The sequence below is a fragment of the Eimeria acervulina genome, genomic scaffold (genome assembly GCF_000499425.1).
Source record: "Eimeria acervulina Houghton genomic scaffold, Eah_scaff15, whole genome shotgun sequence".
NCBI lineage: Eukaryota > Apicomplexa > Conoidasida > Eucoccidiorida > Eimeriidae > Eimeria > Eimeria acervulina.
In genome coordinates, this window is record NW_013549151.1 from 1 (window position 1) to 12981 (window position 12981).

Sequence of the window (12981 nt, forward strand, 5' to 3'; positions counted from 1 at the left end):
CTTTAGACTCTTTTGTTTGTTTTGTTTGTCTCCTTTAGACTCTTTTGTTTGTTTTGTTTGTCTCTCTTGTAATTAATTTGCTGTCTCCTCTCTCTTCTTTTTTGTTTGATTTGTTTGCCTCCTTTCTTTTGTTGTTTGTCTTTGTCTGTCTCTTCTTTCATCTCTTGAAATAATCTGTCTCTCTCTTGTCTCCTTGCTGTCTCTTTTCTACCTCTTTGCTGTCCCTTTGCTGTCCCTTTGCTGTCCCTTTGCTGTCTCTTTGCTGTCCCTCATTTGTCTCTCATTTGTCTCTTTGCTGTCTCTCATTTGTCTCTTTGCTGTCTGCTTTTATCTCCTTTCTGTCTCCTCTCTGTCTCTGTCTCTATTTTTGTTTCGTTTGTTGTCTCTGTCTCCTTTTACTTTGTTTGTTTGTCTCTCGATTGGCTGTCTTCTGCTCTTTAATTAAATACTGTCTCCTTTGTGTCTTCGTTTGTGTTTGTCTTTATTTTTGTTCTTCTTTGTTTTTTCTTCTCTTTTCTGTTGTGTCTGTTCTTGCCTTTCACTAAGCATTTAGGGTTTAAAGTTTAGGGTTTAGGGTTTAAGGTTTAAAGCTTAGGGTTTAGGGTTTAAGGCTTAGGGTTTGAAGTCTAAGGTTTAGGGTTCAAGGTTTAGGGTCTAAAGTTTAGGGTTTGAAGTCTAAGGTTTAGGGTTTAAGGTTTAGGGTTTAAAGTTTAGGGTTTAGGGTTTAGGGTTTAGGGTTTGTGGTTTATGTGCAGATACACCACCGGTGGTCGCCCTTCCCGTTGGGGTGTATGTACAGGGGTCTCTGTTTTACTGTAGAGCCCGTTGTCTGTCTTCAGCCCTCTGAGCTTCAAATTCTAGCAGACAATTGGAGTGTTGTTGCAGCAAACAAGCTTCCGTTAGTTGCTGCTACTGCTGCTGTTGCTGCTGCTGCTGCTGCTGCTGCAGTTGTTACTGATGCTGCTGCTACACGTGCTGATGGTGCTGCACCTACTGCTGCTGCTGCATGTATTGGTGCTGGCTGCTGCGCGTGATACTGCTGCTCCACCTGTTGCTGCTGTTCCTACACATGCTGCTGCTGCTGCTGCTGCTCTTGCTATTTCTGCTGCTGCTGCTTCTGCTGCTGCTCAGGTCAGCGCAGTTTGAACATACTGTGCTCATAGGGCCGGACGGGCCAGAGGTATTAACGAGGCCCTAAGGGGCCCCTCAGGGATAGCCCTTCATTGGGGGCCCCCAATCAGCTATCGAAGGGGCCCCCTGGGGGCCCCTGGGGGCCCCCTTCTTTGTTAAGTTGCTTCTTCCTTTTCTCGTAGAGTATGAAGCACCTCTTCTGTTGGGCTGGGGACCCCTAGAGGGGCCCCCAACGCTCAACTAGGAGGCCCTAGCCTGCCCTTTGTCGCAGCAATAGGGGGCCCCTAGGGGCCCCCTATTGCAGCTATGCCCTAAGACGTGTTTAGGGGGCCCCTTACGGCCCTCCATTGCTGCTATACTCTAAGACATGTTTAGGGGGCCCCTAGGGGGCCCCCTAAACATCTGTGGGGGCCCCTTAGAGGGGAACATCTATGGGGGCCCCTAGGGCCCCTTCAAGCACTTTCGGGTATAGGAAGAGCTCCTCTTCTTGTTTGTTTGGAGTAAATCTGTTTTAATGCGCTGTCTTTAGAGTTAATTAAGAGGATATAAACAATTTAAAAAAAGGGGGCCTCTATTAGGGGCCCCCGAAGCTTCAAACCCTAAACCCTAAACCCGAAACCCTTAATTTTACAGGTCAAATAGAGGAGAAGGAACAGAACGTCTGCCTCCACGGGTGATATGGGGGCCCCCTCCCCCTTCACGGCGTCCCTCTGAGGGGGCCCCCCGATAGGGGTGCGCAGGGGGGCCCCCGCGTTTGCGGGGGCCCCCCCTTGGCTGCTGCTGGGGGGCCCCCCAGCCCCTCCTACGGCTAACAAGAGGCACTGAGAAGGGACAGACTTTGCATAGGGCCCCCGCATTAAGTTCAGGGAGGCTATTTGCTGCAGCCCCATCGAATGTGTGCATGCAACAGCTTGCAAACTCCTTGCTGCTGCTGCTGCTGCTGCTGCTGCTGGTGTCTCTTATTTGTGGGGTGTCTTGGGGGCGCTTGGTGCCCCTTCCTTCTTCCCTTTGCTGCAGCAGACGAAGCACAGCTCTCCCTAATTTTAAATCTGCAGCAGTTGCATCGCTAAGGGGCCCGAAGAAGGGGGGCCCCTCTCCATGTAGCCCCATTGGGGGCCCCTGATTGCATACATTAGAAGAGGACAACGCATAGTTGAGGGCCCCTCCTTTAGGCGAGAGTTGTGGGGGTGTACGGGGGCCCCCCTGCTGTGCTGCAGCAGCAAATACACCGCCAAAAGAGAGACAGAAGGCGCCGACAATAACCGCATTATGCTCATAGGCATTCATGTTTAGTTTGCTGCTAGCAACAGAAAGAGACAAAGACGAGGCCCCTGCAGAGCTTAACCCCAGAGGCGTTGGCCTCAGTAGGCTGTCCACCTCGCAAAGGGCCCCCAACGAACCCACCCGGGGGCCCCTCCGCAGTACCCTCCGTGATGACCCACTAGGGGACAGGGGGGGACCCCCAGGGGGCCCCCCTGGGGGCCCCCCCGAAGGCCCCGGGGGCCCCCGTACACTTGATCGCCTTGCAGCAGCAGGAGACAAAGAGGAGGGCCCCTTCGAATCGCAACCGTCCCCTTCTCCTGTCTCCTCCTGCTGCGCCACATGCTGCTGCTGGCTTTGCTGCTGTTGCTGCTGCTGCTGTTGCTGTTGCTGTTGGGGTGTATCGGCAATCGAGCTGCTGTTTGAGTCGGTGAGAAAAGGAGACACTTCAGTCTCAGCAGCAGCTGCTTCGGCTACAGAGGGGGGTCCCCGGGGGCCCCCCCTCGTGCCCCTAGTTTGAGGCCCTCCGGCTGTTGTTGTTGTTGCTGCTGCTGCTGCAGTAATGGCCCGGAATCTCTCTTGGGCTATCTTCATGTGCTGCTGCATTTGCTGCTGCAGCAGCAGCAAATGCCGCTGCACGCAAATATCCCCATAGACAGCAGCAAAAGGGGTGCGTCTCAGGTTCTCTAATGCTGCAGCTTCCTCTCGTACTGCTGCTTCTAAGGCTGTGCGGTAAGGCCCATCTGCTGCTGCTGCTGCCGCTGCTGCTGCTGCTGCTAGGGCAGCAGCAGATCCTGCTGCTGCAGCTGCCGAAGGAGGGGCCTGCAACAAAGACAGCAGCAGCATGTGCAGCGGGTGCAGAAGCAGCAGCAGAAGCAGCAGCAGCAACATCAGCAGCAGCAATAGCACAAAGAGGACAGCAGAAACGAGCAGACAGCAAAGGGAGACAGATAAACAGCAGCAGAGAGAGACAGAGAAAGAGGCATTAATAAAGCAGCACAGAGGCATAAAAGGAGACAATCAAATACATACAAAGAGACAAAAGAATAATCGGTCAAAGGAGACAAACAAATAAACAAATAAATAAATAAATAAATAAAGACATAAGATAAACAAATAGAGGCTAATCAGTGCAGCAAGCCCACCCCTTCCTCAGCAAAACAAAGCGACAAATGTTTTAATCTCCGTCTCCAATTTGCTTCTAGTGCTTCTGCGGTGTCTGTACACCTCTTCATCATAACAACGCTACCTTTAGGGGCCTCCCCCTCATTCTTTGTCTCGGAGGCCCCCTGAGGGGCCCCCAAGGGGGCCTCGGGGTCTTCCCCAGGGGACGAGGGGCCCTGGGGGGCCCCATTAGGGGCTGTAGGGGCCTGGGGGGCCCCCAGGGGGGCCCCCCGTTGCTGCCACAAGTACCTGAGTAGTGACAAGTTGAAGCCTTTATAGGGTTTGTGTTGTAAAGCACGGTTTATATTGAAGCGGGTAGGGGGCCCCCAGTGGGGGGCCCCCATAGGCATAGGCATGGGGGCCCCCAGCTGGAGAGGGGGGCCCCCAGACTGTTGCTGCAGCAGCTGAACGGGCAAGCCAAAGGAACGAAGAGAGACCTCGACCTTGTTGCTGCTTTTGCTGCTGCGCTGTACATACACCTCAGCTGCAGCAATCGGAGCTGCAGCGCCGTTGGGAGAGAACAGCCAATTTGAATCCGGTGATGCCCACCTGCAGCAGCAGCAGCAGCAGCAGCAGTAGTAGTAGCAGTAGCAGTAGCAGTAGCAGTAGCAGGAAGCGCTGCAGCAGAAGGCTGCGGGAGTCGCCCCTTCATGGCTTCATTGGGATTCGTTAAAGGGATTAGGGTTTAGGGTTTAGGGTTTACCGGGGTGTCTGCCCTTGTGCGGGTAGATGACAGAGATGGCACTGATGATTCTTCATCGATCCGAGAGCAGCAGCAGCAGCAGCAGCAGCAGCAGCAATAGGGGGCCCTAAAGAGGCCCCCCGGGCAGAGAGAGCCCACCTGCAGCAACACCACGCACAAAGCAAAACTCTAAACCCTAAACCCTAAACCCTAGCTCAGTCTTGAAAGAGAATCGCCTGCTGCAGCACAGGGGCCCCCTTTGCTGCTCTCGCTTTCTTTTTTGCTGCTACGTGTTTGGGTTGGGGGCCCCTCTGCTGCTGCTGCTGCTGCTGCTGTCTCTTTCATTTATTCTCTGTTTCTCTACTTTATTTTTGTTTGTTTGTTCTGTGTCTCCTTTTGTGTTTTTTTGCTGTTTGTTTGCTGCTGCTGCGCAACTACACTTCGTTCCTTTAAAGGGTTTTATTTATTTTATTTTATTTATTTATTTTATTTATTTATTTATCTATTTGTTTATTCTCCTTCGTCTTGTTGTTGTCTTTTTGTCTATTGTCCCTGGCCTCTGAGGGTCCTCTGTTTTATTTTATTATTTATTTCTTTTAATTGATTTGTTTGTTTTTTATTTGTTTGTTTATATTTATTTTGTTTATTTATTTGTTTGTCTTTAATTATTATTATCTTCGTATACATCTATCTACTTATGAGCAACTAAATAATTTATTTATATTTAATATATATATATTTATTTATATTTATTTATTTATTTATATTTATTTATTTATATATATTTATTTATATATATATTATTATATATATTCTTTTTGTCTTCACCTTAAATCACAACTCAGTCGAAGCCCCTTGCCCTTCGCCTTAAAACACCCGTGAGGCGCTGTCTCTAGAAATATCGCTGTGGTGCCTGTACACCCCAACAAACCCTAAACCCTAAACCCTAAACCCTAAACCCTAAATCTTAAAACCTCTTTCGATTACCCCAAGAGGAGACAGAGAACAAAACCCTAAACCTTAAACCCTAAACCCTCTTCCGACTACCCCCAGAGAAGACAGAGATCAGGAGGGTCCTCCTCCTCCCGTTAAGCAGCAAATAGAAAGGGAGACAGATTAAAACTAAATAAATAAATCAGCACAAAACAGCAGCAGCAAACAACAGATAAACAGCAACAAAAAAGAGCAGCGAAAGAGAACTAGCAGCAAACAACAGCAGCAGCACAGAACAAACAGCAGCAAGCAGCAGCACCGTACATCGCAAAGAAAAATCAAACAACAGGAGACAAGAAGCAGAGACATTAAACAATAATATACTAGCATCTTCTTACCTGGCTGTGCTCTGAGGGCCCCCCAGAGGCCCTCCCCAGCAAGGGGGCCCCCCTCTGCCTTCGGTAAGAAAAAACAAATGCCGTCTAGGGGCCCCGAGACACTCAAACAAACCCACGTTGTTATTACCGTCATTTGCTGCTGCAGCAGCAACAGCAGCAGCAACAACAGCAGCAGCAGCAGCAGCAACAGCAGCAGCAGCAGCAGCAGCAACAGCAGCAGCAGCAACAACAACAGCAACAAAAGCAGGCGTGAGAGCTTTAGCTTGGCTCTAGGAGAGACACCCTCTTCGGCGAGTGTATCTCTCTGCTCTTCCTGGGTCTCCCACTCCTAAACCCTAAACCCTAAACCCTAAACCCTTACGGTGCCTTCCGCGCCGGAGAGGAGGTGTTGCAGTGTGTGGTCTGCATGCAGAGCTGTCTCCTGCTCTCCCTGTAGCAGCAAACCCACAGCAGCAAACAAAGTTGCTGCTGCTCCCCTTGCATCAGCAGCAGAAACAAAAACACAAAATATCTATCAACTCCAGCAGCACCTACGAGGGGCCCCCAGGGGCCCCGGGGGCCCCCCAAATGGGCGCAGCCAATAATGCTATATACACGACCCCCATGCAACGCTAAACCCTAAATCCTAAACCCTAAACCCTAAACCCTAAACCCTCGGACCTTTACGACTCGGACTTTGCTCCAGTCAGGCAAATAAGTAACGACAAACTCAGGAAATATCTTCTCTAACTCCTGAAGCAAAATAAACACCAACAAACACAAACACAAGCTCCTGCTGCTCCTGCTGCATCTGTTGTTGTTGCTGCTGCTGCTGCTGCCTCTGTTGCTGCTGCTACCGCTCTGCTGCTGCTGGTGAGGCTGCTCTCGAGAGGTAGAAAACGAAGCAGCAGCAGCAGCAGCAGCAGCAACCGCAGGGGCAGCAGAGACAATGCTAAATAATACAGCTAACCAAGCCTCCTGGATATCGCTCTAGATAAGGTCTTAGCAAGGGCCCCCAAGGGGCCCCTAAGAGGCCCCTAGGGGGCCCCCATGGGGCCCCCGGGGGCCCCCTGCCCCAGGGTACCGACCTGCTGCAAGTTGGCCCTCAACTCCTCAGCATACGGCTCCATAGAAAGCCGAGGGGTTTGATCTTCGTCTCCTAACCTGTGCAGAAAATACAAACAGCAGCAGCAGCAGCAGCAACAGCAGCAGCAGCAGCAGCAGCAACAGCAGCAACAGCAGCAGCAAAAGCAGCAGCAGCAGTTGATATGGTGTCGGCTGAACATAACGGTACCCAAGTCGCCCTCACAGAGAGCGGGGGGCCCCCCAAAGGTCTCGGGGGCCCCCAGGGGTTCTGCTGAGGGCCCCAATGCTACGCCAGGGGGCCCTCTTGGGGGCCCGTCGCAGGGGGCCCCCACGGGGTTGTATAGCAGGGTTTAGACTTTAGGGTTTAGGGTTTAGGGTACCGGGGTTTGCCGTCTATGAATCTGTCCTCCACATACACCGCAAGGGGGCCCCTCGCCTCTGCATGCGCAGAGAGGAGGGCCTCAGGGAGGGCCCCCAACCTGCAGCAGCAGCGTAAATAAACAAAGAAAAACAAAGAGAGATAAACGTGAATAAACAAAAAAAGATAAACAAAAAGAAGTATAAAAGACAAATAAATAAACAAAGACAAACCAAAACAAACAAAATGAATCCGTACATAAAGACAAGCAAAAGGAGACATCTAATAAATAAATAAATAAATAATAATTAAAACAAACATAAATAAACAAAGACAAACAGAGACAAACAAACAGAAGAAGAAGCAGAGACACAGACAAACAAACATAAAAAGATAAAAGCAAACGGAGACAAACAAGCAAAAACAGAGACAGTTGATGCTGCCTCAACCTCGTCTCCACTTGCAACCCTTTGTGCTGATTCTAAGGGATTAGGGTTTAGGGTTTAGGGTTTAGGGTTTAGGGTTTGCCTGTCTTTGAGGAGTCCCTTGCTGTAGTAAACGCCAAACCGCCGCAGCATTTCTCTCGCGCGGCTGCAGACAGCAGCAGCACAAACAGGGGCCCCCAACTGTCTCTAATTAAAAGGGCCTTAGGAGACAAAGGGGGCCCCCTACTGTCTCTATAAAGGGGGCCCCATAAGACAAAGGGGGCCCCCATTGCCTGTAAGAGGGGGGCCTAAGACACAGAGGGGCCCCCAACTGTCTCTTTAAAGGGGGGCCCCAGGAGACAGTAACTGTCTCTACTCTGCTCTCCATGCAGCTGAGGAGACAGCAGAAACCCGTTGGGGCCCCTAGGGGCCCCCGTTAGGACCTTAAGCCCCAGCCAGACGGAGACCCTAAGGCTTCAACGGGGTGGGGCCCCCAGGGGGGCCCCCCTGGGGGCCCCCATGAGGATATGATTAGGGCCCGATAGGGCTAAGGGAGTGCGAGGGGTAGAGACAAGAAAAGCTAAGCAAAGATAATAAGAGATAATAAAAGATAATAAAAGAAAATAAAAGAAAGTAAAGGATAAGCGGAGACAAACCAAAGAGGAAGAGAGTGAAGAAAGAAGAGCGAAGATGGAGACAAAAAACGACGACCCGAAGGCGGATAGCCGGGGTAGCCCTGAGGAGACAAAAAGGAGACAGCTAAGGAGACAGCTGAGGAGACAGCTAAGGAGACAGCTGAGGAGACAGCTGAGGAGACAGCTGAGGAGACAGCTGAGGAGACGGCTGGGGAGACAGCTAAGGAGACAGTTAAAGAGACAGTTAAAGAGACAGAGGGGAAGACAGTTAAGGAGACAATTAAGGAGACAGTTAATAAGACAATTAAGGAGACAGTTGAAGAGACAGAGAAGGAGACAGCCAAGGAGACAGTTAATAAGCTAGTTAAGGAGACAGTTAAGGAGACAGATAAGGAGAGACTTAAGGGCATAGAGACAGATAGAGATAAGACACAGCTAAGGAGACAGCTAGGGAGACAGCTGAGGAGACAGATGGGGAGATAAAGACAGATAGAGGTAAGAGACAGTTGGGGAGATACTTAAGGAGACAGAGACAGGGACAGTTACGAAGACAGAAGGAGACAGCCGACGGAGATGGAGACAGACGCAGATAAAGAGACAGCTAAGGAGACGATTGAAGAGACAGATAAAAACACAGAGACAGAAAGATAAGGAGACAGAGACAGATATATATATATATATATATATGCATATATATATATATGTATAGATAGATAGATTGATAGATAAGGAGACAGGTTAGAAGACAAAGACAGACAGAAATAGGTAAGGAGACAGAGACAGAGACAGCAGATGCAAGGAGACAGTAGCATAAGCAGCTAACAGCCTTAGAAAAGAAAAACAACAGCTGCATTACGACAGACTTAGTAAAGCAGAGACAATAAAAGAGAGACAGCGAAGGATACACCAAAGCGGAGAGACAGTTAAACAAAATAAGCAGCAACCTCCCAGCCCTCAAGCAGCAAAAGGAGACGCCTGAAAGACCCTTACTTCCTTCCACTCTATAGAGGCGCAGCCCTTTCTTTTTGCTTCAACTGCTGCAGCACCCCACAGATCATGGGGCCCCCGCGAACGCCGGGGGGCCCCCGGGGGCCCCCCAGTACCCTCTTTAACTTCAGGCTGCAGGGGGCCCCTCAGGAGGGCCCTCTTAGCTGATAGTAGAGGTAGGGGCCCCACATGCTGCAGCAGCAAATCGCTAGTAGGAAAGAACTCGTAGCAGACGCAGCAGCGGAAGAGACGTCGAGGCAAAGGAGACAAGGAGACCCCTGGCGGGCACCCCAACACCTCACGAAGAGCTGCTGCTGCTGCTGCTGTTGCTGCTGCTGCTGCTGCTGATTCTGCTGCACCTGGTGGAGTCTCAGCAACTCCTAATGCAGACTCTCCGGTCTCTTCGCACCCTCTTGCTGCTGCTGCTGTTGCTGCTGCTGCTGCTGTTGCTGCTGCTGCTGCCGGCTGCTGACTCCCGCTACGCACCGCGCGGCTGGCGCGGCGGGTTAGAGGAGGCCCTTCAGCAGCAGCAGCAACAGCACCTGCTGCTGCAGGTGCAGCAGCAGCAACAGCAGCATGTGGAGACTCTCTCTTAGGAGAAACAAGACCTGACAAGGGGCCCCTCTTTACAGGGGCGGGGGCCCCCCTTCTCCCGTACTTTCGCCTGCCATTGCCTCTTCTTTGCTGCCTCAATGCTGTTGCTGCTGCTGCTGCTGCTCGCCGTTGCTGCTGCAGAAGAGCAGCAGCAGCAGGGTCTTGGGGGGCCCCATGTGCTTCATTGAGGGCCTTCCGTGCAGCAGCAGCCAGACGCCGAGAAGGGGCCCCCTGCAGGTTGTGGGGTTGCAGCAGCAAAACTGCAACTCCATCTAAGGGGCCCCCCGCAAACTTCTGCTTCTGCTGCTGCTGCTGCTGCTGTTGCTGCTTGTTGATTTCCCGCAGCTGCTGCAGCTGCTGCAGCAAATGCTGCCTGCACTGCAGTGTATAGACAGAGCGCCAATGAGGGCGACCCGAAGAGTACCGTTGCTGCCGCCGTTGCTGCAGTTGCTGCTGCTGCTGCTGCTGCTTCTCCTGCTGCTCGTGCTGCTGCTGCTGTTGCTGCGTTTGTTGGGGGTTGTCTTCTTGTTGGTGCTCCTCTGGGGTCCTAGCCTGCTGCAGTTGCTGCTGCTCCTGCTGCAGCAGCAGCTCTTCTTCTGCAGCAAGGGCCCCATAGAATTCATCAAGGAGTGCAGCGATGAGGGTGGGGGGGGCCCCCGGTTCTGCTGCATCTGCTGCTATGCGGGGGGCCCCCCTGTCTCCTCCTTTGTCTCCTTTGTCTGGCCCCCACACCCGCAGCAGGGTTGAAGCTGGGGGCCCTCGGGGGGCCCCCCCAAAAGAACAGGGGGACCCCTGATCAGCAGCGGCAGGCGGAAGGTCAGGAGCCCCTGAGTCCGTTGCTGTTGCTGCTGCTGCTGCTGCTGCTGCTGCTGTTGCTGCCGCTGCTGTCTCGGGGGGCTCCATCATATGAGGCGCAGGGGCCCCACAGTGGGCAGGCCCCACGCAACACAACCAGTCTTGCTGTTGTTGCTGCTGCTGCTGCTGCTGATGCTCCTGCTGCTGTTGCTGCTGCTGCTGCAGCAGATGCTGCTTGTATCGCTGTTGCAAGTCTTGCAGCAGTTAATGCCCTTTGTGATGCTGCCGGTTAGGGGGGTTGCTGCTGCTGCTCTACGCTGCTTCTTATATCGATATGCTGGGGCTTGGGGGGCCCCCCTGGGGGCCCTCTGAGACCTGGGGGCCCCTAAGCTGCAGCTTTGCAGGGGGGCCCCCTATAGTAAGGAAGGAGAAGAATTTACGCTGTCTTCCTGCGGTTCTGCTGCTGATTGTTGTGCTGCTGATGCTGGTGGTTTTGCTGCTGTTGCTACTGCTGCTGCTGCTGCACTTGGAGCAGGAGCAGCAGCTGCAGCAGCTGCAGCAGCACCTGACGTAGTCGCTGCTGCTCAGCAGGCAAAGGGAGGCCCTTTCTTCTCTAACAACAAACTTTAATAATTAATTATTTTATTTTATTTTAAACAAATTAAAAGGAAAACAATTAGGGTAATTACAAAGAAGATCAGGGGGGCCCCCCGCTATAACATCGATCCACCCCTGGGGGGCCCCTAAACCATAAACACTAAACCCTAAACCCTAAACCCTAAACCCTAAACCCTAAGCAATATTCGTAAGCAATAAACGCCTGATACAAAACTCCAAACCTAAACCATAGACAAAAACCCTAGTCGTTATCCCTAAACCCTTGACCCCGAACCCTAATCCTAAACCCTAAACCGTAAACCCTAAACCCTAAATCCTATTCTTAAACCCTAATCGCTATACCTTAAACCCTAATCGTGGCCCTAACCACGAGACCCTTAACCCTAAACCCTAAACCCTAAACCCTAAAGAAGGGCGACTTCATTGAAGGGTTTTTGAGAGCTTAAGGGAAAGAGTCCTCCTTTAGAGGTTTAGGGTTTAGGGTTTAGGGTTTAGGGTTTACGAGGAAGTCTGCACCCCAACGCGTCTCTAAACCCTACACCCTAATATTTATAATATTAGGGTTTAGGCGCTATTGTGAGTGTCTGATTAGAGGTAAATAAGGTCGCTGCAGAAGCGTTTACGCTGCTGCTGCAGCAATTGCTGCTGCGCCTGCACCAGCAGCGCTGCCGCTGCTGCTGCTAGAACAGCAGCAGCAGTACTACTGCTGCTGTAGACAGTGCGTCGCTGCCTTATCTGTGCATGCGTACACTCCAGTGTGCATACACCTGGAGGATGCGTGGGGCCCCACACCGTCTGTTTCTTCTACAGCAGCAATTTAGGGTTTAGGGTTTATAGTGTAGGGTTTAGGGTTTAGACTGCCTCTATGCCTGCAGCAGCAAACAAAATAACAGCAGACGCAGCACTTCTCCTAGGGCCCCTTATTTGTTGTTGTTAAGGCCGTTAGTAGGGGCCCCCCAGGGGGCCCCCCCAAAGGGCCCCCTAACCGGGGGCCCTTTGGGGGGGGGCCCACCATAGGGGACCCCAGTTAGGGGCCCCCCATAGGGGGCCCCCCTGGGGGGCCCCTTAAGGAGAATCAGCGCCCTACAGGGGCCCCCTGAGGGGCCCCTCGGCCTTATGCGGATAATTAAACTCTCCTTATTGTACTGTGCGCTGCTGCTTTTTATGAGGCCCCTTAAATTCTTATTTTGTGTTTAAAGAATATACAAAAGAAATTAAAAAGAAAGAGAGGGGCCCCAGTCAGCTTAGAAGAAGGTTTTTGCTGCTGCTGCACAGCTGTGCTGCTGTTGGGGCCTCTCTTTTGTCCTTCACCAGGACCCCAATCTGCTGCTGGTTCTGCTGCTGCTTCTGCTGCTGCTGCTGCTTTAATGCTGCATTTGTTCTGCTTTATATTTGTATGAATTGGTGCTGCAGTAGCGAAGCTGTAGATACACCGGAGTAAGGATGAGAACCCCTGCAGCACTTATAGCCAACGCCATAGACAGCAGATTTGCTTTCTTCTGCTGTTCTAAAGGGTTGCTATGGGGGCCCCACTTGGGGGGCCCCCCAGCGTACCCTGCGTATCTCAAACCACGCAATCTGAATGCTGGAGGGGCCTCCTTAAGGACCCAACCCCCCAGCTGTTCATTTGCTGCTTCAAACCGCTGTTTAAGGGATGCAGCTGCAGCAGCTGCAGCAGAAAACCCTAAGGGGCCCCCTATAGGGGGGCCCCTCCTTGGCGGGGGTGGGGGGGGGCCCCCATGGGGCCCCCCATAGGGCCCCTTAGGGGCCCCCTTTGGGGCCCCCCCATCCAGACGCTGCAGGAACGAAGAGACCCGGGAAAGGGCCCCTCGAAGGAACCCCGAAGGGGATGAGTAGGGCCCCATGGGGGCCCCTATTAATTAGGGCCCCCCACGTTAAAGTAAAGGAGAAAGCAAAGCTATGATAATCGTAGGAG

At 52.1% G+C, this 12981-nt stretch overlaps 1 protein-coding gene across 1 annotated transcript; it reads right to left on the reverse strand.

Annotated features, from left to right (window-relative positions):
• Nucleotides 1-1758: 1758 nt before the first annotated feature.
• EAH_00004070 (hypothetical protein, conserved) lies at nt 1759-10535 on the reverse strand (the record flags this gene model as incomplete). The annotated part of the gene is made up of 11 exons (XM_013393462.1): nt 1759-3213; nt 3537-4104; nt 4259-4396; nt 5066-5150; nt 5569-5707; nt 5930-5998; nt 6229-6300; nt 6636-6711; nt 7014-7112; nt 8073-8152; nt 9042-10535. 11 exons carry the CDS (start codon nt 10533-10535, stop codon nt 1759-1761), a joined length of 4275 nt encoding a protein of 1424 aa, XP_013248916.1.
• Nucleotides 10536-12981: the final 2446 nt, after the last annotated feature.